At 34.7% G+C, this 26,293-nt stretch overlaps 1 protein-coding gene across 4 annotated transcripts in view; it reads right to left on the reverse strand.

The window, feature by feature from the left end:
- CCSER1 (coiled-coil serine rich protein 1) overlaps positions 1-26,293 on the reverse strand; it is a 728,492-nt gene that overhangs the window by 159,749 nt on the left and 542,450 nt on the right. For all 4 annotated transcript variants that reach the window (XM_032861661.1, XM_032861652.1, XM_032861643.1 and 1 more), the window contains exon 7: positions 15,888-15,965. In XM_032861661.1, the coding sequence (XP_032717552.1) occupies positions 15,888-15,965 (78 nt within the window). The remainder of the gene's footprint in view (positions 1-15,887; positions 15,966-26,293) is intronic.

A 26,293-nucleotide genomic window follows, 5' to 3' on the forward strand; every position in this document is an offset into this window, starting at 1 on the left:
AGGGAGCCCTTGTACACTGTTACTGGGTATGTAAACTGGTACAGTCCCTGTGGAAAACAGCATAAAGTTTCCCTAACAAAATTAAAAATAGAGCTACCATTTGATCCAGCACTTCCACTTCTAGGTATTTATCACCCAAATGAAAATACTAAGTCAAAAATATATATGCACTCCCATGTTCACGGCAGCAGCATTTACAATAGCCAAGATAGAGAAATGACCAAAGTTCCTCAATGGATGAATGGATGAAAAAGATTTGATATTTATATGGATATAAATATATATACACATATATTTGTATGTATACACACACATAATGGAGTATTATTCAGCCATAAAAAGAATGAAATCTTTCATTTGTAACAATATAAATGGACCCCAGGACCCCAAGGGTATTATGCTAAGTGAAAGAAGTCAGACAGAGAAAGGAAAATACTGTATGGTCTTTCTTATATGTGGAATCTAAACAAACAAATAAAACAAAAGCAAAAACTCCAAAACTAAGCTCATAGATACAGAGGACAGATGAGTGGTTGCCAAACGCAGGAGATAATGGGTGAGAGAAATGGATAAAGGGGGTCAAAAGGTTAATAAAATTAAAAATAAAATAAAATAATGTATTCGATGTCAAAAATTTTTTTATATGTTTGGGAAGACTAGAATAAACTTTGTCTTCATGATCTTGTCTCACCCTTCTCAGATAACCTTGATCTCCCTAATGACAAAATACCTCAAACCAAGCACACACCACCAATTCTTAAATTCTCATTTTCTTTCTCTTTCTTAAAAAAAAAAATCAAAACAAAAACACAAAAACCAAAACAAACAAACAAACAAACAAAAAACCCCCACTACATATTAAATCCTGAAAACCCCATGTCCATTGTCTTTTCCTTTTCATGTTCTTGGTCTGGCAGCATACCCTATCCTTTCCAGAAAGGAATCTTTGCTGGGATTTTGTCTCTGTGTATCCAAGAATAGTGTGCTGACCTTCCAAGGAATTTGAAAAATTATCAAATACCTTATAATAAAATTCCTTCTGTTTAAATTATGTAAAGCAAATTATATTCTTGAATCTATGAAAACTGAAAAATATTCCATGTGGCATTCAGTCCAAAGATGGTTCAAAATCATCTGGTCTACTAATAAAAGACATATATAATCTTAGTAGGATTATAATTTCATTAGATGATAAACCTAAAGAATTGATGGATTCCTTCTTACATCTTTTCTCCCTTCCATTCCTTTCCCTTTCTCTCTTCACTTTTCATCTTTCTCTCCTTTTCTCTGTATTTCTACTTCTATTTCTTTTTTTTTAAAGATTTTATTTATTTATTTGAGAGAGTCAGAGAGAGAGGACACAGAGGGAGAGTGACAGGGAGAACTAGACCCCCTGCAGAGCAGAGAGCCCAACACAGGGCTCCATCCCAGGACGCTAAGATCATGACCCGAGCCGTGGGCCAATGCTTAGCTGACTAAGCCACCAAGGTGCCCCTCTAGTTCTATTTCTATCCCTTTTCGGTTATATAAAACCAATGAGCAATCAGAATCATGCTTAAAATAAAAGCACTGTAGACTTTCTGTAGTATAGTAGTTAAACCAGTCTTTAGAATTTCAAACAAACAAACAAAACCCGAGTTAGAGTTCCAGCTGAGCTGTTTATTAACACTAGGTCCTCAAATTAAGTTCTTAACTGCTCTAAGCTTCAACTTCTTTATCTGTAAGATGAGACTATGGCCCTGCTTACTGAGGATTAATACTCCAAAGAAGTAGACAGCATTCAAGATTTCCAATTTGGAGAAATGAGTCTATACCTAAAATTTCTAGCATCTGGCCATGGAAAAATCTCGGGAAAAGTACTATTTAGAAATCCAAATAGGCAATTGGCAAGAATGCAGTTGTCTTTTATACACTGGCTATCAGATAAACACCAGCCAGTGCAGAAGCCACATTTTTCAGAACACAAGATAAGAACCTAAAAAACAAGGGCAATAGAATACTGAATTCTCTAGTACCAAGTTACTCTCATAAGGGATAATCTGTACCTAGGATTGGTCTAGCTAGGCTTAGAGTTGTAGGGAAAAAGAGGACAAGCTACTGAAAATTTAGTAGCCTGATACTACATGTATAGCTTGATAGGCTTTGTTAGGTATTTCAGGTTATCAATGGTTAATTTAACAAAATGATTAACTTTATTTTAACAGGATGAAAGACTTGAGAAAAAAATGTGGTCTTAATTAGAAGTTTCTTTTTTTTTTTTACCATTCATTTAATAGTTCACTAATTTCATCTATTATTGTTTTATTATATACTAGTTCTATAGTAGGCACTGAAATAGGGAATATAAAGACTACAAATATGATATCTGCATTTACAAACATCTTCTTCTACTGGAAAAGAGAGTAAATAAATTAGAGTGGTACAGCATAAGAAAGATTTGACAGGCCATTGCTGGGTTTTAAGATGGAAGGAAGCAACAAGACAAGAAATGCAGGCAAACTCTAGAATCCCAAAAGAGCAAGTAAATGCATCAGGCCCTAGAGCTTCTAGAAGGAACTCACATCTCTGGCAACACTGATTTTAGTCCAGGGAGACCTAGTTCTGATTTCTGATTTTCAGAGCAATAACATACTAAATGTGAATTATTTTAAGCCATCAAATTTGTGGTAATTTGCTATAGCAGCAATATGAAACCAATACACTAACTACAACTTTTTAGGATACAACAATTAGATAAATGAATGGATCTCTTCGTATTTATTTTTGATAGCCTAGCACCTGTAAACTCTATTATTTCACTATGAATATAAGCAATTTTCATCCCAATTGGGGCATGGATAGATGTACATAATCAGTGTACTGTAGGATATGAAATTCTTATTTCTTATAATTTATATTTGATTAGTACCAATTGATAGTCTAGGAATTGACAAATTTCAAATAAAGTTCAGAACCCATTCTTTGGAAATCCAGCTCAAGAAACACTATAAACTTTATTTTGCATCTTACTATTTACTCAACTTGCTATGGTCTGATATTTGTGTCCCTCCAAACTTCATATATTGACATCCTAACACACCAAATGTGACAGTAATAGGAGGTGGGATGTTTGGAAGATGATTAGGTCATAAGACCAGAGTCCTCATGAATGCAAAGTATTTCCTGATAAAAGAGTTCCCAGAGAGATCACTTGTCATTTTTACCATGTAAGTTTATAGAGACATGGTAAAGGAGACAAAAGATGGCTGCCTAAGAAATGGGCCCTCATCAGACATTAAATCTGCTGGTGCTTTGATCTTTGACTTCCCAATCTCCAGAACTGTGAGAAATAAATTGTCGTTTATAAGTTTCCTAGTTTATAGTACGTTGTGCTAGCAACGTACTATAAAGACCAAGATACAACTCTTGCTTACTTCTTCTACCTCAGTACCTACAGAATTAGTCTAAGTTCCTTATAAAGCACATACTATTCTTAACACCAAACAACTTGGTCACATGGGAAACACACCACTGAGTATTTATAATTTTAGACCCTCAGGGCCTAGCTTGGGACCCTGGATCTTGCTTCTCCTTTGGCTCAGATCTCATGACACTTCCCTTTCCTCAACTCCATCTTTACCCTTTTGAAATACTTCGCACTTCTCCAGGCCATATCCCCATACAACCAGCATTATGATTTTCTGTAGCTTTTTATAGTCAGAGTAAAGTATTTCTGCTAATACCTTTACATAAGCTTTTACATATAGCAGGAACTCAAAGAATGTTAGTTAATTGTTCTGAATGACTCATCACATTCAATAATGTAACAAATAGTGATAGATGACAAAAATAGTGAGTTAATATCACCAAGTGACTAAGGCCTATCAGAAAGAGCAAGAAAAGAGAAGGAGAGAAACGACTAATGTTAGTAAGAGGATAGACTACTGTCAGTTTTATTCGTGTGGGCATTATTACCAGAAATTCTGACCAATCTCTCTTTATCATGGTGCAGCAACTGGCATGGCTCCATTTTTCTACTTGGCTTTGCTGCCGCAGGTTCTATTGCTTCACAGAGAAGGGAGAAAAGTGAGCTTAATTCCTCTACCCTTAATTATGCTTTGACAATTCTGTTCAGCTTTTTGAAAACTTTCAGGCTCAAGCAATGCTGCCAAAGTCTTCGTTATTAAGCAGAACCTAACTACTCTAAATTAACCTTTACCCTTAATAAGAAATACATGCAATAAAATTCTAATATAACAGGTTTAGCCAACTTCAAAACTGTTTGTCACAACTCCTGACATGAAGTTTTCCTATCAGATTTACCAGAGTAAAAGAGATTACCTGCAGAAAAGGACAAGTCTAGTACAGGCATAAGGGGACTATTGATAATATAATGCAGGAACTTAAAGGAAAGCAATTTTCTTAGGTGAGACTCTTGACATCAACAGTATTCAGAATATTCAAATTGCATTTATCTTCACAATTACTTGTATTAGGCTGTTATTTAGAGTCTAATATATCCATCTGGCAATTGTTTACCTTCTGATTTTCTGGGCTATGAGTCAGCCACTATTCAAGAGGATAAAAGGAAGTTTCTGTGCAAACACTTGCACCTTGCCTTACCTCTCTGGAATGCATTTAAAGTGATGTCCATACATTTATCTACATTATTATCTTCACTAGAGCAAGAGTAAATAGAATTTTCTGATTTTTCATAATTATTATCCAACTTTAAATTTGTGCCACCATTATTTTTCCTGAACAATTGTTAGACATAATAGAATTTATGCAAAATTATTTATGTGTGGTATGAAAACTGCACTGAAGAAATGCTCAATTTGTGTTACAAAAAACTTCAGAACAAAGTATTTGCTTATTTTACTTATTTTATTTCATCTGTCAGCATTGCTATTTAATACTACATTGTATGATTAAAACAATAGATGACCAATATTTTTAAAAACCTTTTAAGTCTAATATTTTCCAATCTCACATAGTTACCAAAGAAAATACAACAATGTCTAAATTATTTGATATATGGTAAAATTCATTGTACTTAATTCTATGAACATTTTATTTTACAGTTGCAACTGCACATTGATACCATTCAACTTCTAAAACTGTTTGTTACAGAAGTAGACAATTCCAAGATAGACCAGATGAAAGTCACTGCAAGATAAACTAAATTCAGGTTGAGCCTACTTTCTAATAGCTTCTCATATTCATGGTCCATCTCAAATAGGCATATTAATAACAAATCATAGTCTTCAAATTGTACCTGGATTGCTAATTTCTTATTTAAAGAAAAATATGTTAGAGTACACATCACACTTACAGGTAAACTCTTAAGCAATGTTAGAGATTATATTTAAAAACAACAAAAGTGGGTGAGTGTTTATGATCCAGAGTCTATATGAAATGGTAACAATTAAGAGTAAGAAATACATGCCGCATGTGCTATATATGAGATCAGTTACTTAAATTATCATTGATAATGATGTCATTATCTTAAATATAGTGTTTATTTTACACCCATTCGGAGTCTGCTATCTGGAATAGATGTAAAAAGAGATCTTGTTAATACCGGTGTACACAGCAATGATTCCTACCTCTGTTATTACCCTCTATCAAGGTCTTCTACACATTCAGGACCAACAGTTGTTGAAGAACATAACACCAACTACATGTTGACTTCAACTGCTTCTAAATAAAACTGTAATGGCACCTTGTTGGCAGATAGAATAAATGTTTCATTGATGCCAAACCACTCAGAGGTGGATCCCCAAACCAAAGTTGAAGTAATTAATGACTCAGATTCTTAAAAGTTATTTTCCTGGGGGGAAATATAAAGTTGTTTTTATTTTTCAGATTTTCAAGGCTTTTATTGGCTTTAGGATTTTCTGACAGTTGTTCAACATCTTGTCTTACATGTGTAAATAAACCCAGAAATATCTTCCCACGTTCTGTACCTGAATTCTATCTATCCTTCCAAGTTCTGTACCTCTACTCTAAATTCAGGCTTTTCCTATACAATCCCTACTTTTGAAAATTATGAAAGATAATCCAAATCTATCTGTCTGGTAGTTTTCTGGGGTTCTGTTTAACTCAACCATAGAGAAAGTGGATCCCTGAATTCAATTTTCCAAGGTCAACTTTAACAAACGCTTGTAAAATTTGTCCACTAAGTATGTCATAGGGACTCTGACTACAGTAAGCAGACAGAATATGACCCAATATTCTGAAGTAAGGCTGTAATAAGCCTTTTAACAAGGAGAGTCTTCTATCAGTACCACTAGGAAAACTCAAAAAATCTAAGGCACCAACCTATGCAACAATAAAGAAACTCAGTGAGATTGAAATTCAAGAAATAAAATGGATATGTGAACTGGAGATGAGGTGGGAGGTATGACATAACTTTTAGCATGTATTAATATGGACAAATTCAATACCTTGTACATGTCTTCCTGAAATCATCTGGGCAGTGTGTAAGAAAGATCTGGACAGTAATGTGAGGCTAGTATGCAACATAAAAGTATTTGCTTATTTTTCCCATTAAAATCTTTTCCCCTGAGGTTTAGTACATCTGAAAAATTAGAAATTAGACCAACTTTGTCTTGGTTTTAATTTACGTAAAATTTATTTCATCAGAATATAAAATTACAATTTTTCTTAATATTAGACCATTCATCATATATCGATAATATGGTCTGCAAAAGCCAAATGATAGGCATAGTAATCATTTAAAATGTATCTTGACAGAGCTAAAGGAAACTTTAAAATAAAATAATACTTGTTTAGTATATTTGTATAACATAATATAGACAGCATTGTTTGGTAGCTGCTATTTCAATTTAAATTTTACTGTCAGTATTTATAATCAGGAATTTAGTCAGCTATTTTTTAAAGCCATAATTCTATCCTCAACCATAAGATTTTAAGGACTATAAGTTAATCCAAATACAGTGACATTTAAGTGAATTTGCCAAATTTAGTGGAAATTAAAACAGCATTGAAAAATACATTCAAGTAAGTACACTGATGAACATATATAAACATTTAAGGAAATCTCCTATTTCCTTCTATATTCCCTCAAACCCAAACTCCTTACACCTGACTCAGAATTTGATAGAGCCTAAAACTGATTAATAAAAGACTACCACACATCATTTTTATTCAGTGTAGTTGATTAAAGATTGCTGCAAATTTTTGTCATTCCCCCTCAAAAGATAGTTTATTTGTCTTTCACTTCAGTCAAGGTTGGCCTTATGTAGAGAAGAGTTAACATAGCAGGCTTTAGTTTGTCTGTCTATTATGGGCTAAACTGTGTCCTTCCCAAATTCACACATCATTTTTTTTTTTACATTTTTATTTATTTATTTGACAGACAGAGAGAACACACAAACAGAGGGAGAGGCAGGCAGAGGGAGAAGCAGGCTTCCCACTGAGCAGGGAGACCAATGGATGTGGGGCTTGATTCCAGGACCCTGTGATCATGACCTAAGCCGAAGGCAGATGCTTAATTAACTGAACCACCCAGGTACCCTTCAAAGATCATGTTAGTGTTCCAATTCCTGTTACCTCAGAATATAACCATGTTTAGAAATAAGGTCTTTGAGAATGTGAGTAAGTTAAAATGAGGCCATTTGGGTGAGACCTAGTTTAATATGACTGGTATCCCCATAAGAAAAGGAAGAGATAACAGGGAAGTGCATCCACAGAGGAAAGGCCATGCGAAAACAATGAGAAGGCCATCTGCAAACCAAGGAAAGAGTCTCACTGGAAACCAATCCTACCGTACCTTGAACTTAAAATTGTAGCCTTCAACAACATCCCAAAACTAAATAATCCAAATAAAAATGTGCAGAAGACATGAACAGACATTTCTTCAAAGAAGATATGAATGGTCAAGAGACATGAAAAGATGTTCACCATCACTTACCATCAGGTAAGTCCAAATCAAAACTACAATGAAATATTACCTTACACTTGTCAGAATGGCTAAAATCAATAAATACAAGAAACAAAAGGTGTTGGAGAGGATGTGGAGAAAAAGGAACACTTGTGCACTGTGGGACTGCTAACTGGTGGTGCAGCCACTCTGGAAAAAGCACGGAGTTTCCTCTAGAGGTTAAAAAGAGAACTATCCTATGATCCAGCAAACACACTACTGGGTATTTACCAAAGAATACAAAAACACTAATTCTATGTCTTTTCCATAATTGACCTGGCAGCTTCCACATCTTGGAACATTCACTATGTGTGAAGCCAGATGTCATGTAACAACCTTAACTACTCTAAAATACTGTGAGAAAATGCTGTTAGAAAACTCAAGGTAGTCTGTAAGGAGTTATCCTGTATCTACTCCACTTGAGCCTTCAGATAACTCTATTCTCCACCCACTTGTAAGACCCCAAATAAGAACTGTCTAGATATGTTTACAACCTAGAGAATCATAAACAACAATAAGAAATTATTGTTTGGGGCACCTGGATGGCAGAGTCGGTTGAGCATCCGACTCTTGGTTTTGGCTCAGGTCAAGGGTGATCTCAGGGTGGTGAGATTGAGCCTTATGTAGGGCACTCCATGCTCAGTGCAGAGTCTGCTTAAGATTTTCTCTCACTCTCCCTTGCCCCTCCTGGCCGTGCTCTCTCTCTTTCTCTCTCTAAAAAAAAAAAAAAAGAATAAATCTAAAAAAAGAAATTACTGTTTTAGGTTGCCAAGTTTTGAAATAGTTTATTACACAGAAACAATCATTTTATTTTTAATGTACACATTATTGATAATAGGTCCTTATTAAAATTTGTTACCAACAGGAAAACATTTGGTGCCATTTTGTATTTAAAATTATTACCATATCATAAACACATTCCTTAGATCTATAATCAAGTGTGGTAGCAAAAGAAACAAAAATAGGGGAATAAAAGGAATATCAGAATCAGGAATAATCTTCAAACCTGATCTTTTTTGATATCTCATATATAATACATTAAAAAATCCTGCAGAGTTACATTTAAAATATGTCCAAAATCCCACCAACACTCACCCTACTCAATCTTTACCACTCCAGTTTTGTCTGCCATTATCTCTCACCTATAGGGGCCTTGATGTCCTTCTTCTACCATGTCTCCAAAGTCAGAGTAATAGTTTTAAAATAAAGTCTAACTTTCATAGAAACATCACCAAAGGCAAGGGAACAAGGGCAAAAATGAACTATCGGGACTTCATCAGGATCAAAAGCTTTTGCACAGCAAAGGAAACAGTTAACAAAACAAAAGACAGCTGACAGAATGGGAGAAGATATTCGCAAATGACATATCAGATAAAGGGCTAGTATCCAAAATCTATAAAGAACTTATCAAACTCAATACCCAAAGAACAAATAATCCAATCAAGAAATGGGCAGAGGACATGAACAGACATTTCTGCAAAGACATCCAGATGGCCAACAGACACATGAAAAAGTGCTCCACATCACTTGGCATCAGGGAAATACAAATCAAAGCCACAACAAGATACCACCTCATACCCGTCAGAATGGCTAAAATTAACCAGTCAGGAAATGACAGATGTTGGCAAGGATGTGGAGAAAGGGAAACCCTCCTACACTGTTGGTGGGAATGCAAGCTGGTGCAGCCACTCTGGAAAACAACATGGAGTTCCTCAAAACGTTGAAAATAGAGCTACCCTACAACCCAGCAATCACACTACTGGATATTTACCCTAAAGATATAAATGTATTGAGCCGAAGGGGCATGTGCACCCGAATGTTTAGAGCAGCAACGTCCACAATAGTCAAACTATGGAAAGAACCTAGATGTCCATCAACAAATGAACATCTTTTATAACTGTCATGAACGTCTGGATAAAGAAGATGTGGTGTATATATATATATACAATGGAATACTATGCAGCCATCAAAAGAAATGAAATCTTGCCATTTGCAACAACATGGTAGAGCTAGAGGGTATTATGCTGAGCCAAATAAGTCAATCAGAAAAAGACAATTATCATATGATCTCTCTGATATGAGGAATTTGAGAGGCGGGGGAAGATTGGGGGATAGGGAAGGAAAAAATGAAACAAGATGGGACTGGAGAGGGAGACAAACCATAAGAGACTCTTAATCTCAGGAAACAAACTGAGGGTTGCTGGGGGTTAGTGGGGGAAAAGACAGGGTGGGTGGTTCATGGACATTAGGGAGGGTATGTGCTATGGTGAGTGCTGTGAAATGTGTAAGTCTGATGATTCACAGACCTGTACTTCTGGGGCAAATAAATCATTATATGTTAATAAAAAAGAATTATCTTGGGGCGCCTGGGTGGCTCAGTGGGTTAAAGCCTCTGCCTTCAGCTCAGGTCATGATCCCAGGGTCCTGGGATTGAGCCCCGCATCGGGCTCTCTGCTCAGCCAGAGAGCCTGCTTCCTCCTCTCTCTCTGCCTGCCTATCTGCCTACTTGTGATCTTTGTCTGTCAAATAAATAAAAAAAATCTTTAAAAAAAAAAAAAAAAAAAGAATTATCTTAAGAAAAAAAAAAAAATAATCTCCTCTCCACCACCAAAAAAATAAAAAAACGTTGTATTTCATTTTTATCCCAGAAGGGTGAGCAGTCTTTATGAATATAAAAAGAGGATGCTTAAGTCATTTTTTCCTTAATAAAGAACTTTTATATAAAAAAAATAAAAAAAATCAAAGTCTATCCATGTCCTTCTTTTTCCCAAACACTCTAATGGTCTCATATCTCATGTAAAACAGGATCTCAAGCCTTTCTTTGGACTACAAGGCCCTTCATGACCTGGTTTCTCTCTGACCTGATATTGATTGCCCCCTTACTCACTCTGCTCTCTATTGATCATGAAATGGCCTAGATGAGTGGCTTACTCCCTTTCTTCATTATGGTCTCTGCTAAAATATCCCTTAATGAGAATGGCTTTCTTTGGCCATCTGTTTGAACAATATCGTACTTCAGAGTCACTTTCTGTCTTCCAAACCCTGCTTCATTCTACATCATAGCATTTACCATCCCTATCGGAGGCATTATATATTTACTGTCTCTCCTTTATCACTAGAGCCTAAATACCATGAAAGCAGGAATTTAGTCTGGGTTGTTTACATTGAAACAATGTAAAGGGACTAGAATATTATCAAACACAACTCAGTAAGTTGATTCACTAAGATATGAATGAGCAAATGAATGAAAGAATATATGAATGAATGAGTAGATGACACAGTAAAAATTATAGGATATATACCACTTGGGGTTATTTTTGGGACATGAAAAAGTGATTTCCAATAATAAGAGAGACCATTAAATTCACTGAATGAGAAACAACAGCAATAAACACTCACACAAACTCCCACTCTCCTGGAGTCTCCAAATGTGTTCTTTTCTATTATATTGTCAGACAAAATAAACTGACACTACTTAGTATGCTGACATTACAACATACAAAGAATAAAATATCAACAGTGCTTTGTTTACAATGTGATTTTTTCCAGTATCTAATGTGACTGAACAATGTTGCTTCAGTGGAGCTTGCATTTAGGAGGTTATCAGGTTAATCTGTGGGGGAAGGTTTGGGAAATTAAAGAAAATATACAACAGTGTATTCCTGATAAAAAGATGCCATAGGTCCTTATGCTTGCAGATCTATTAATTATGTATTTCTTTTTTCCAAGTAATGTTTTATTATATTCACCAGTTTTCCCTTAAGACAGATTCATTGTATTTACTCCTTCTCCCTCGTAATTAATGAACATTTCCATTAATTATTTTTCATACAAGGAATCTGATATATGAGCTTATCTGAATACTCGGGGTAGGAAATAAATAGCATGCCTTCTAGAAATGAATATTAAATACTATTCTTCAGCAAAGTAAAGGATTTATGTTTAAAGTACATTACTGCTCTCACATTTGGAAATAAAGTTCAAGGGATTAAGTGGAAATAATTCTGCTTCATGTTATTTGTAACATACAGAACCTCTTGCCTTAAATTTAGAGATACCTGTTCTATGAAATCTAATAGTACATATACTGATAACATGTGCTATCTGAAGCACGTTCTATTTGTTAACTTTTTTAATGTTATAAAAACCCAATGAAGAAGAATTTGCTGCTGTTCCTATTTTATAGATGGGAAAATTAAGATGCCAAGTAACAGATCAAGGTCATACAGATAGAAAGTGTCAGAATGGAAATTCGTCCTGGAAATCAGTGATCATTATAGAAACAATAGATAAATTTAAAGTATCATTCATCCAAAAAGTTAATGGTTGATAGGTATTATTTTTTGGAATTACTATTTTTTTTCTACACACTATTTACTTTATGTAAGAGCAAACTATGTTTGTTACTAAATGCTGAGTTTAGGATCTATGGCCAAGAGGAATTAGCATCATTTCTTCCTCTAATATTCCAGGAGTGCATGGCAAGATGAAATTTTTGAGACATTAATTTATTTCTACCTCCTTATCCCTTGCTTTAATAAGGTGGCACTAAGAAAAATCTTCAGACAATTCAGACAATTCCTTTTCTCTATTCTGTTTCTAAAAAGTGTGTTGAGAAGATTTTTTTTTCCTCCAGGCTCTGGTTGATTAAAGGAGAGAGGAATAATCTCCAAGGGAAATTAAAAAAAAAAAAAAAGGAACTTCTTTAGTCTAGACTAAATGGTGATTTCTGGAGATGAGAAAAAGGAGTCTAAGAACTTTGGATTTCACAAGGAGAGAAGACTCTAAAAATATCCCAGAACCACTCTGGGTCAGCTCCTGGGGAAGGTAGCTGGGTCTCTAACAGAGTGGCTCCATTGTGAATTGTAGGCACTAGATGCCCAATTTCATTAGACATTCCACAAACCTAAGTATCACAGAAAAGCAGCTGTCAATGGGCCAGGAAGAGCAATTAGAAAACTACGTTTATTTAAAATTAGATTTTGAAAATTGGTGAATGGAAGGTATTCATTCTTTCATGCCTTTGTGTACTCTTGAAACAGAGTGTAAAGAAAAACAGAGCTGAATTCATTTCCATCCATTGACTTTATCGCATGATAAGGATAAAGGGGCAAGGTTGAATAATGCCATTTATTAACATAGCTAATCAAAGAAAAGATGATTCTTGGAGAAAAAGGGACTAAAACCTAGAGATCATGCTTCAGTGAAGTGCAAATAAATTTTAAAGTAGGGCATAAATATGGGTGACAAAAAGAACATGGTCCATAATAAAGTGTACTATTTTTGGAGGGTTCAGAAACAGTAAGTTAGTTTTAGCTTCAAGACTGTTAGTTCCAGGAATGGACTGAGGCTGCTAATAACTGTGTGTATACAAATAAATTAAAAGGATCATCTTATTAAAGAACAGGAATATTTGGTGACCTCCAAGGCATTGGGTGTAGAATATCTATCTGACTGAGTCTAACATAGGGAGAGAGGGGCAGGTTAGACTGGAAGTGATTTAGGTTGACAGAAATCAAGAATTGCAGAGAAAAAAAAGGCACAATGGGTTGGAATGGACACATCAAAATTAACATTATCAACTTGGTTCTGTGTTATTCTATAAAAAGAAGCATAAACGATGTAATTAACAGTTAAGTGGCCTACTCAAACTCACAGATAACTGATCTTGAAATTATATGATTCTATTATGGTTATTTGATAAAATATTCTTCCCACCCATGCAAAATTAGTTATACCTTGCCCTTCTGTAATTATATTGTGGTAGGGAACATACCACTTGTGTATGTCACCCTGAATGCTTTATTTAAAAAATAGAGATTATACATTTGCCTTTTGTTTCCAAATATATGTCCATTAACAACTGCCCAATTATATAAACTTGGAATCCTAGAAATTTCTCAGCACCAGAAGTGTGACTGGGAAGTCTGTGAGTTTATGGTAGTATATGTAGAGAATTGTGCATCAAACATCATTCTCTCTGAAGGGATACACTCAAATGCTTTCATGGCCAGACATGCCTACAATAGAGAATGATGAGAACAGTGGTGAATAAGGACCTGTAGTCCTTGTTTACAAAAAAAGCTCTTCATTTACAAATGCTAGAGCTTTACTTCATAATTTCAAACTTAAAATTTTGACACTATTAAATAGTAGTAGGATGTTATTATATATGATAAAAAATATAAAAAAGGATAAGTAATATTCCTTTCACAAAAGAAGTAAATTAAGGGACACTATAACTACGCTGGCTACCAATGCTAATTATATATTATAAGTGCTTAGAAGATTTAACTGCTTATAAAACCACTCACATACATTAACATGGGAACAATATTGATTGAACTACAATAATTATATTTATATTAGCTTTGTGTCAGCACATTTTGGAATATATCTGACCTTTTTTTTACTTCCATTAAAAAATACATTAATTTCAAGGATAAGGACTATAGTCATTATCAATATATTAAAAAGAGAAAATGGTTTCTAATAGTGCTTTGAGAATTCAATTAAAATCTTGTTAAAGATATTTTTCATAGATTTTGTCCCATATACCATAAGATGGAAACACTGAGTAACACTAAATTTTGAAATGTTAGTATCTTCTTGTTGTTGTAGAATAGACTTCTCAATAAATAATGTAATCAGAATATTACTCAGTATTTAACAATTCTCTGATACAAAATAACCTTTAAACAATTATTATTGTCTATCATTTTTTCAAGATTTATTTATTTGAGAGAGAGAGAATGTGATGGATGAGGGGTTGAGGGAGAGGGAAAGAGCATCTCCAGCAGACTCCCTGCTGAGCATGGAGCTAGATTTGGGGCTCAGTCTCATGACCCTCAGATCATGACCTGAGCTGAAATCAAGAGTCAGCGGCTTAGATGACTGAGTCACCCAGTGCCCCTTGTCCACCATTAAGCAACAAAGCATCTTTAATTAGAAAACTAAAGACACACAATGTAATTCATAACTTTCTAATAACAATACAGCATGAGTACTTAGAATCAATACCAGCCACTGTACTAGGTTTAAGCAGTATGAAGTTGAGTAGGTTATGCTCTTCATATGAAAAAGAAAAAAAAAACACATTAAAAATAATTTTATGATAAAATCCAAAAATCATGAAAACCATAATGAATCCCAAAATGCATACCTCCCTATCTTTAAACCAAATTAAACTGAAACTATTGCATGTAAGTTAAGTGTGTCATCTCAACTTTCCAAGTTTTTTCTTCCCCCATAATCTCGAGGACTGCCTTTATTTATAACAATTTCAATGAAACTCAAACATCCCTGGTACAAATATAAAAGAGCTGACCTCAAGCTCTGGTTTAAAAAGATACATCTAACCTTAAACAGCAAAACAAGAAAATGACTTCTTACTTGTAATACATATAGTCTCCCAAGCTGAAGAAATCTACAAACCTTACTCAATTACTTATTTCCTTATTTCCTTACATATTTTTAAGATATAATGTGTTTGGAGGAATGATTCCATATTTCAATTTTTTATTTTGATCATTATTTTATAAAGATCTCATAATTACTTAATTACAAGCTAGAGTCATCAATGAAAATTTAACCAACTAATGGAAATGTAACAACTACTCAATGAGGGCTAAATAATGGATCCTGAATTTATTACTGAAATTAAGATAAATTAGTGATTCAAAACCTCTAATTCATGTGACATCAAACTATTGCAAAGAAATCACTGTTTCCTCCATGCAAGGCAAATCATGTAGTCTATGAAGTATTAACTTCTATTTCAAACTGTACTTTCATTTACCAACCAGAATGACAACAAAACAACAAAGATTTTACCATTTGAAATTAGATCCTTACATATTAAAGCAGTTCACCTTACCATCTATATCATGCAATATTTTATTATAGTAAAGTAAATATCCTAAAAGTTTCACAAGTAATTATTTTTTGTTTATTTTTTTACCTTGAAAGGCAATGGCTCTTCAGTAAGAGGACTAACAGGAAGTGAAGTGGTGCTACTTGCTGGGCTCATATCTGCACTCTGCAAGGAAAACATAACTGAATTAAACAGATATATTCTGGTAAAAAGATATATTTTGGTAGATATTTTTATTATTCCTAGTTTAGAATCAAATCCTTCTCTGTAATAAATAAATAATAAATGAAATACGGGTGTAAAAAATTCACATTATATTATATTCTGAATCATTCCTTATTTAGAAATGGTTATCTGAAAAATTTGCTTAATTATCACTTATTAATGTACATTTTAAATGCATTTTATTAAATACCATGATCATCTTTGTGCCAGGACAGTATTTTAAATTTTGTTTGCTTCCTTTAGACTTTTGCCCCCTTCTTTTTAAGATTTTATTTATTTATTTGACAGACAGAGATCACGAGTAGGCAGAGAGGCAGGCAGAGAGAGAGGAGGAAGCAGGCTCCCTGCTGAGCAGAAAGCCTGATGCAGGGCTAAATCCCAGGACCCTGGGATCACAACCTGAGCCAAAGGCAGAGGCTTTAACCCACTGAGCCACCCAGGCACCCTCCCCTTTTCTTTTGAAAGTTATACTGTATCTGCGCTGACTTCCAATGTTTTAATTTCACTGTCTTTCAGGCTGATTTTCAAACATATATTGGAAAGTTATTCACTTTTATTTAGTGAAAATTTAAGTAACTGTACCCAGTTTTCATTCATTATTAAAACTGTTTGTCATCAATATGTAATTGGAAAATGAAGAAACATTAAAATTTTAAATTCCCATATCCATAGCCCCTAACACCTTATAATCTTTCTTACATTCTGCTAAAAAAAAAAACAAAAGTGTAAGAACAAAGGATTTACACAAAGAATTATTGGAATGTTTCTAATGCCGTTCTTCTAGTCTTGTAAAAATGTAATAAATTAAAACTTCTTTAAAAAGAGATTAGCCTAAAAAAAAGAAGTATGGGTAAGAAGCTTACCATTATTTTTTCTAAAAGCAAGAAAAAATACTGATAGTAGGTAGCAACAAAAATTATGTTACTATATCCTTAATTCACTCTGTCAGAATAAATCTTTCTTTTAAGTAGATAAGCAAATAAAACACCGAAAAGAATGAACAGCAACATATTCCAGCTTGGTTACCAACTGTGCATGCACTCAAATACAGAAAAATTTGCAGTGAAGATTAAAGCAAAAGAATGGATTAATTTTGATTGTGATAAGGGAATAAGTAGACAAGTTTGGCTGATTTAAGTACCAAAAAAAGAACACATTCAAAGAATAGATGCTACAACTGTTAAAATTCTTAGAGTCTCTTTCCATTCATGAGGTTATTTTCAGTTCATTTGATTTAGGTGTACCATAAATTGGACACATTTTAAATATCCTTAAAGTGGGATTATTTCTGACTCCATTTCAGCAACGACGCATAAGGACTATAAACATAGTTTACAATCAGTATAATCTTTATATAACATGTATTGCACCTACTTCAGAAACTGATCTAAGACTGCACATTGACTTAAATTGTCTAAAGGAGGAAGTTAGGTAAAAACTGAACAATAATTCTACTGAAGGAAGCAGAAAAATACATACACTAGAGTTGAATTAGCTACTGACTTAATTTCTTAATTTATTCAGAACTTCTTGTCCATTATTTGATCAAAATCAGGAAATATTCTGAACTGCTGCCTTTCACTATCTGATTATATAATATAACAGAAAAACAAAGGTCTTCTTAGAAATGAACTTACCACAGGATTCTAAAATTTTAAAAAATGGGTAAAACTTCTCTTCCAGACTTGAAAAACAAGACTACCGAGATGTTTTTCTCATTGGATTTCTCATGAGAAATTAGGCAAGTAATAGAATACAGTTCATATGTAGTTGAATTATCTGGAATTTTCCTTAAGAACTGATACTCTGTATAGCCTCTTAAAGTATCAGGCCCTTAAAAATCGTATGTTCAGAAGACAGAGATGACATCCAGTTGTGAAAATTTAAAAGCTTGTATCATATTCTCACAGATGAAGATTTTTGAACTTCCATAAGAACATGAACCAAAATCAAGTTTCATGGTTAACTTCTTTTACGGTTGAGGTCTCCCACAACTTCCCAGAAATAAATGTGTCATTCCTAAGCACTGTTAGAAAGCAGACTCCAAAATTTGCATCATCTAACCTTGAATCTTTGAATGTCATTCTTAGAGAAAACTGTGTTCCAGCTTTAACTTTCAAATCCATCTTATAGTATGACACTTTAATTCTATTGCTCTTAGGGAATCTTGAGAAAAAGGTTTTTAAAAAACAAATCAATCTTATGTGACATCTGATACACTGCATTTAATTATCAAGTTGAAAAATACAAAGCAAAAATAGAAAAACTGTATCTTCATTTTTAGCTTATTGTTTTTCCATTTGCATTTCAGTGATCTGTAATTTAGGTGCCATTTCAATTTGCTTACACTTTTAGATATCTGATACTATAGTAAACCCTTCAGATATAAATTTATCCATACTTCATACTTTAATTAGCTTACCCTTTCATTTAATGATAGCAATTCCAATGCAGTTGCATATCTAAATACAAATTAACAAAGTACTTCATAAGTTACATTTGAAGTTTTTAAAAGCTAACAGTGTATATGTTCTTTCACAATTTTCCTCAAAAAATATTTTGTTAGAATTATAGCTTCATCTGTTTTTGATATATTTCAGGTATTTTGGAAACGGCCAGTTCTTAATAATGTAAAAGTGGCTGTCTTTGGGATACAGAATTATTCTGCAAAATAAGCAAATCATCTCAACGACAGGAACCTCCTTAATTCTTATGTAACATACTTCAACTTTCTGACCCAATAGAGACTGCATAAGATGTTCCTGACAGGTTAAGACTATCTTAATTATAACAGGTGTCCTAAAAACCTGATTTTCTGGTTCTAAGTCTAATAGATACCTGCCTTTTTCCGACACTAGGGTGATTAAATAATATGAACAACATTTTCCCTATAGTTAAAATTTTTTTTTCACCCAAACTGGTAGACTTTCCCCCTTTTATTTCTATTGCATATATGCTAGTTCTCTTCTATTTTTCTCCAAATTGAGCTTAATGTTAAGCATGACCTTTAAGTTTAATAATAAAATCTAGACAAGTAATTACTTTTTTTTTTTTTTTTTAAGATTTTATCCATTCATTTGACAGACCGAGATTACAAGCAGGCAGAAAGACAGGCAGACAGAGAGGGGGAAGCAGGCTCCCCGCTGAGCAGAGAGCCTGATGCAGGGCTCGATCCCAGGACCCTGGGATCACGACCCAAGCCGAAAGCAGAGGCTTCAACCCACTGAGTCACCCAGGTGCCCCACAAGTACTTACCTTTTTACCTTTGAACCTGTCAGAGATATTCTACTGACTGTCACCCTCTTCTCATGCATATTGTTCTCCAGATTTCATTCCACTTATCTGTCTGAAGAAACTATTCATTTGTTGTTGCTGTTTCCATTACATAATTCCCCTAAATTTACAAACTACCTCATGCCTCACCTCCAACCCATCCTCTTTATTTTTTTTGAGAGTTCTTTTTTTTTTTAATTTTTTAATTTTTTATAAACATATATTTTTATCCCAAGGGGTACAGGTCTGTGAATCGCCAGGTTTACACACTTCACAGCACTCACCGTAGCACATACCCTCCCCAATGTCCATAACCCCAGCCCTCTCTCTCAACCCCCCTCCCCTCAGCAACCCTCAGTTTGTGAGATTACGAGTCACTTATGGTTTGTCTCCCTCCCAATCCCATCTTGTTTCATTTATTCTTCTCCCACCCCTTTAACCCCCCATGTTGCATCTCCACTTCCTCATATCAGGGAGATCATATGATAGTTGTCTTTCTCCGACTGACTTACTTCGCTAAGCATGATACCCTCTAGTTCCATGCACGTCATTGCAAATGGCAAGATTTCATTTCTTTTGAAGGCTGCATAGTATTCCATTGTGTATATATACCACATCTTCTTTATCCATTCATCTGCTGATGGACATCTAGGTTCTTTCCATAGTTTGGCTACTATAGACATAGCTGCTATAAACATTCGGGTGCATGTGTCCCTTCGGATCACTACATTTGTTATCTTTAGGGTAAATGCCCAGTAGTGCCATCGCTGGGTCATAGGGTAGCTCTATTTTCAACATTTTGAGGAACCTCCATGCTCTTTTCCAGAGTGGTTGCACCAGCTTGCATTCCCACCAACAGTGTAGGAGGGTTTCCCTTTCTCCACATCCTCGCCAGCATCTGTCATTTCCCGACTGGTAAATTTTAGCCATTCTGACTGGTGTGAGGTGATATCTCATTGTGGTTTCGATTTGTATTTCCCTTATGCCAAGTGATATGGAGCACTTTTTCACGTGTCTGTTGGCCATCTGGATGTCTCCTTTGCAGAAATGTCTGTTCATGTCTTCTGCCCATTTCTTGATTGGATTATTTGTTCTTTGGGTGATGAGTTTGCTAAGTTCTTTATAGATTTTGGACACTAGCCCTTTATCTGATATGTCATTTGCAAATATCTTCTCCCATTCTGTCAGTTGTCTTTTGGTTTTGTTAACTGTTTCCTTTGCTGTGCAAAAGCTTTTGATCTTGATGAAATCCTAATAGTTCATTTTTGCCCTTGTTTCCCTTGCCTTTGGCGATGTTCCTAGGAAGATGTTGCTGCGGCTGAGGTCTAAAAGGTTGCTGCCTGTGTTCTCCTCAAGGATTTTGATGTATTCCTTTCTCACATTGAGGTCCTTCATCCATTTTGAGTCTATTTTCATGTGTGGTGTAAGGAAATGGTCCAATTTCATTTTTCTGCATGTGGCCGTCCAATTTTCCCAACACCATTTATTGAAGAGGCTGTCTTTTTTCCATTGGACATTCTTTCCTGCGTTGTCAAAGATTAGTTGACCATAGAGTTGAGGGTCTATTTCTGGGCTCTCTATTCTGTTGCATTGATCTATGTGTCTGTTTTTGTGCTAGTACCATGCTGTCTTGATGATGACAGCTTTGTAATAGAGCTTGAAGTCTGGAATTGTGATGCCACCAACTCTGGCTTTCTTTTTCAATATTTCTTTGGCTATTCGAGGTCTTTTCTGGTTCCATATAAATTTTAGGATTATTTGTTCCATTTCTTTGAAAAAAATGGATGGTATTTTGATAGGAATTGCATTAAATGTATAGATTGCTTTAGGTAGCATAGACATTTTCACAATATTTATTCTTCCAATCCAGGAGCATGGAACATTTTTCCATTTCTTTGTGTCTTCCTCAATTTCTTTCATGAGTACTTTATAGTTTTCTGAGTATAGATTCTTAGCCTCTTTGGTTAGGTTTATTCCTAGGTATCTTATAGTTTTGGGTGCAATTGTGAATGGGATTGACACCTTAGTTTCTCTTTCTTCTGTCTTGTTGTTGGTGTAAAGAAATGCAACTGATTTCTGTGCATTGACTTTACATCCTGACACTTTACTGAATTCCTGTACAAGTTCTAGCAGTTTTGGAGTGGAGTCTTTTGGGTTTTCCACATATAGTATCATATCATCTGCGAAGAGTGAGAGTTTGACTTCTTCTTTGCCGATTTGGATGCCTTTAATTTCCTTTTGTTGTCTGATTGCTGAGGCTAGGACTTCTAGTACTATGTTGAATAGCAGTGGTGGTAATGGACATCCCTGCCGTGTTCCTGACCTTAGCGGAAAAGCTTTCAGTTTTTCTCCATTGAGAATGATATCTGCGGTGGGTTTTTCATAGATGGCTTTGATAATATTGAGGTATGTGCCCTCTATCCCTACACTTTGAAGAGTTTTGATCAGGAAGGGATACTGCACTTTGTCAAATGTTTTTTCAGCATCTACTGAAAGTATCATATGGTTCTTGTTCTTTCTTTTATTAATGTGATGTATCACATTGATTGATTTGTGGATGTTGAACCAACCTTGCAACCCTGGAATAAATCCCACTTGGTCGTGGTGAATAATCCTTTTAATGTACTGTTTAATCCTATTGGCTAGTATTTTGGTGAGAATTTTTGCATCTGTGTTCATCAAGGATATTGGTCTGTAGTTCTCTTTTTTGATGGGATCCTTGTCTGGTTTTGGAATCAAGGTGATGCTGGCTTCATAAAATGAGCTTGGAAGTTTTCCTTCCATTTCTATTTTTTGGAACAGTTTCAGGAGAAGAGGAATTAGTTCTTCTTTAAATGTTTGGTAGAAATCCCCTGGGAAGACATCCGGCCCTGGGTTTTTGTTTGTTTGGAGATTTTTGATGACTGTTTCAATCTCCTTACTGGTTATGGGTCTGTTCAGGTTTTCTGTTTCTTCCTGGTTCAGTTGTGGTAGTTTATATGTCTCTAGGAATGCATCCATTTCTTCCAGATTGTCAAATGTGTTGGCGTGAGCTGCTCATAGTATGTTCTTATAATTGTCTGTATTTCTTTGGTAATAGTTGTGATCTCTCCTCTTTCATTCATGATTTTATTTATTTGGGTCCTTTCTCTTTTCTTTTTGATAAGTCTGGCCAGGGGTTTATCAATCTTATTAATTCTTTCAAAGAACCAGCTCCTAGTTTCGTTGATTTGTTCTATTGTTTGTTTGGTTTCTATTTCATTGATTTCTGCTCTGATCTTTATGATTTCTCTTCTCCTGCTGGGTTTAGGGTTTCTTTCTTGTTCTTTCTCCAGCTCTTTTAGGTGTAGGGTTAGGTTGTGTACCTGAGACCTCTCTTGTTTCTTGAGAAAGGCTTGTACCGCTATATATTTTCCTCTCAGGACTGCCTTTGCTGAGTCCCACAGATTTTGAACCATTGTGTTTTCATTATCATTTGTTTCCATGAATTTTTTCAATTCTTCTTTAATTTCCTGGTTGACCCATTCATTCTTTAGAAGGATGCTGCTTAGTCTCCATGTATTTGGGTTCTTTCCAAATTTCCTCTTGTGATTGAGTTCTAGCTTCATGGCATTGTGGTCTGAAGATATGCAGTGAATGATCCCAATCTTTTGATACCGGTTGAGACCTGATTAGGACCCAGGATGTGATCTATTCTGGAGAATGTTCCATGGGCACTAGAGAAGAATGTGTATTCTGTTGCTTTGGGATGAAATGTTCTGAATAGATCTGTGATATCCATCTGGTCCAGTGTGTCATTTAAGGCCTTTATTCCCTTGTTGATCTTTTGCTTGGATGATCTGTCCATTTCAGTGAGGGGAGTGTTAAAGTCCCCTACTATTATTGTATTATTGTTGATGTGTTTCTTTGATATTGTTATTAATTGGTTTATATAGTTGGCTGCTCCTTTGTTAGGGGCATAGATATTTAAAATTGTTAGATCTTCTTGTTGGACAGATCCTTTGAGTATGATATAGTGTCCTTCCTCATCTCTTATTATAGTCTTTGGCTTAAAATCTAATTGATCTGATATAAGGATTGCCACTCCTGCTTTCTTCTGATGTCCATTAGCATAGTAAATTCTTTTCCATTATTGTATTACTGTTGATGTGTTTCTTTGATTGTGTTATTAATTGATTTATATAGTCGGCTGCTCCCACGTTAGGGGAAACCCATCCTCTTTAAATCAACACTACTGAAGTATAATACACTGTGCTAAAATATGACTTTTGAAAGTATGCGGTTAGGTTAATTTAACAAATGTATACACGTGTAACTACCAACTAAATCAAGGTATAGAACAGTTTCATTGCCTCAAAATGTTCCCTCATGCTCCTTTGCATTCAAATGCCACCCCTTCCTGGTTCCAGGCAACAATGATATGTGGTATCACTATAGGTTAGTTATGCTCTCCCTAGAAGTTCACATAAATGGAAATGTACTATATGAACTCCTTTGTACCCAGCTTCACTCATTCAGCAAAATTATTTTGAAATTCACCACGTCATGTTGTTGTGTTTTTCAGGATCCATCCTTTTAAATGTAGTGCAATATTTAAAGGCAAACTCAACTTGTTTATTATCTAATCACAATTTGTAATCTAATCCAGTCTGGGGCTATTGCAAAGAAACCCATGCTAAATGTTTGTGTATATATTTTTTTTTAAGATTTTATTTATTTATTTGACAGACAGAGATCACAAGTAGACAGAGCAGCAGGGAGAGAGAAAGGCAGAAGCAGGCTCCCTGCTGAGCAGAGAGCCTGATGCAGGGCTCGATCCCAGGACTCTGGGATCATGACCTGAGCCGAAGGCAGAGGCTTTAACCCACTGAGCTACCCAGGTGCCCCTGTGTATATGTTTTTGTGGACACATGTTTTCTTTTCTTTTTTTTTTTTTTAAGATTTATTTATCTGAGACAGAGAGCAAGAGAGAGAGAGAGAGCACATGAGCAGGGTGAGGGGCAGAGGGAGAGAAAGTATCCTCAAACAGATTCCCCACTGAGCATGGAGCCCCACACTTGATCCCAAGACCCGGAGACCATAACTTAGCCAAAATCAAGAGCTGGACACTGAACTGACTGAGCCACCCAGGCACCCCTGTTTTCATTTTTCTTAGATTAATATCTCAGTGAAATTACCTGGGCCCTTGGTAAATTTGCATTCATTTTTATGCCAACTTCATAACAAACTGAAAAATAGACAAAGGGGTTTTAATACATTGTACTCAATTTGTATTGTATTTCAGCAATATTGGCATTATCTTTTTTTTTCTTTGATTTAATTTTAGCTATTCCAGGGATCTGTAATGATAGCTCACTGTGGTTTTAACTTCAATTTCCATAGAAAACTAATGATGTTGAGCATCTTTCATGTGCCTGTTGACCATTAGTATAGCTTGTTTTGTAAAGTGTCTGTTAAAATATTTTGCCTATTTTTGCTTCTGATTGGGTTATTTGGATATAAATCCTTTGTCATATATATATATATTATCAATATTTCACCCAGTTTGTGGTCTATTTGCTTCCTTAATACTGTTTTCAAAAGAATCAAAGCTTTCCACATTGTTGTTGTTGTTATTATTATTATTATTATTATTATTATTTATGGTTTATACTTTTGGTGATTGACCTAAGAACTCTTGAACTACCTCAAGTTCACAAAGATTTTTTACTTATGTTTTCTGCTACCAACATTTCAACTCATACATCATGGCCAAAAAAACAGCATAGTTAGGTTTCTCTTCTTTGAAAACGCTTTTGCAATTTTTTTCATATAATACACACATTAAATAATACTAATACTTGTATTGTACACAATCTAGCATAAAATTTTCACGAAGATTAATTTGTATTTTAGCAAATTACCTCAGACACTTTTGCCAGTCTCACTTATTTGATAGGAATCTGACAGTTACCAGTGACTTAACATACTTTAATTATAATAAACAAAAATGTGAAGGTATTATCTGCTTGTGGGTTTGTCAAAGGAGGGGATGAAGTCTTTGCTATAATACTAAAAATTTTAAATTAATAAAAGAGACTCTCATCAGATGGTGATTATGGAACTTCCTGGGCAGATGAATGGAAGAAGGAGAGATAATGAAGTTTTAGGTGGGAAGGAAAATAGAAATGGCAAGAAAAGCAATATGTCTACCATCTTTTCTGCTGACTCATCTTTGAGGAAAAAAAGAGGGCAGAAGTAGAAACAGAAATAGCTATTTTAAATAAAATTCTATGAGATAAGATGATGAATATTACCCTCTTGTTCAAATTTCTCAATGGAATAAAAAAAATGATTTAAGTACATAGATAAGTTCTGCAAATACTATGTCACTGTGGCATATTAGGAGCACCATACAAGAGGAAAACAGAGGCAGGAGGCTAAATAGAAGTTTCTTAGGCTCCTATGAGATGACTCTTAAAAAAAATAAATACGAATTATCAAGGATAACTTATTAAGAGGCTGGAAATAGCAAATAAGTGACCTCAATGAAATCTTCAGACTCAAGTATCTGGTGGCAACTCTGACTACTAATCTAGTATCTACTTTTACTATCAACACTGATTGCTGAATTACTAGAAGTCATTCTTGATGAAAAAATAAATGTACAAAAATAAGTATATAAAATATAACTATATTAAAACAGCACTTCTATTAAAAAGAACCCAGAAAGTGAACAGTAGGATTTGCAAATCATAGCAGGTGTTCTTTCCCAAATAAATAATGAAAGAAACATTTTGTTGTAATAATAATCATGTTCTCCCAGGTTAAATTTCGGACCACAATTTAGAGGAATGGTATATTATGTGTTATTATAAACAGTGTTTTAAAAGTCTGGTTAAAAAATCTAATCACTCTCAACCAACACTGCTCAACTGTTAATGACCAAAGTGTACAATTGAGGGATTTGACACTCAATATACTGTCACTATAGAAACAGAGAATTTAAGGGTAAGAGATGTCATTACTACTTGCTA

This window comes from Lontra canadensis, unplaced genomic scaffold (genome assembly GCF_010015895.1).
Source record: "Lontra canadensis isolate GAN:19392208 unplaced genomic scaffold, GSC_riverotter_1.0 scaffold1, whole genome shotgun sequence".
Taxonomy (NCBI): Eukaryota; Metazoa; Chordata; class Mammalia; order Carnivora; family Mustelidae; genus Lontra; species Lontra canadensis.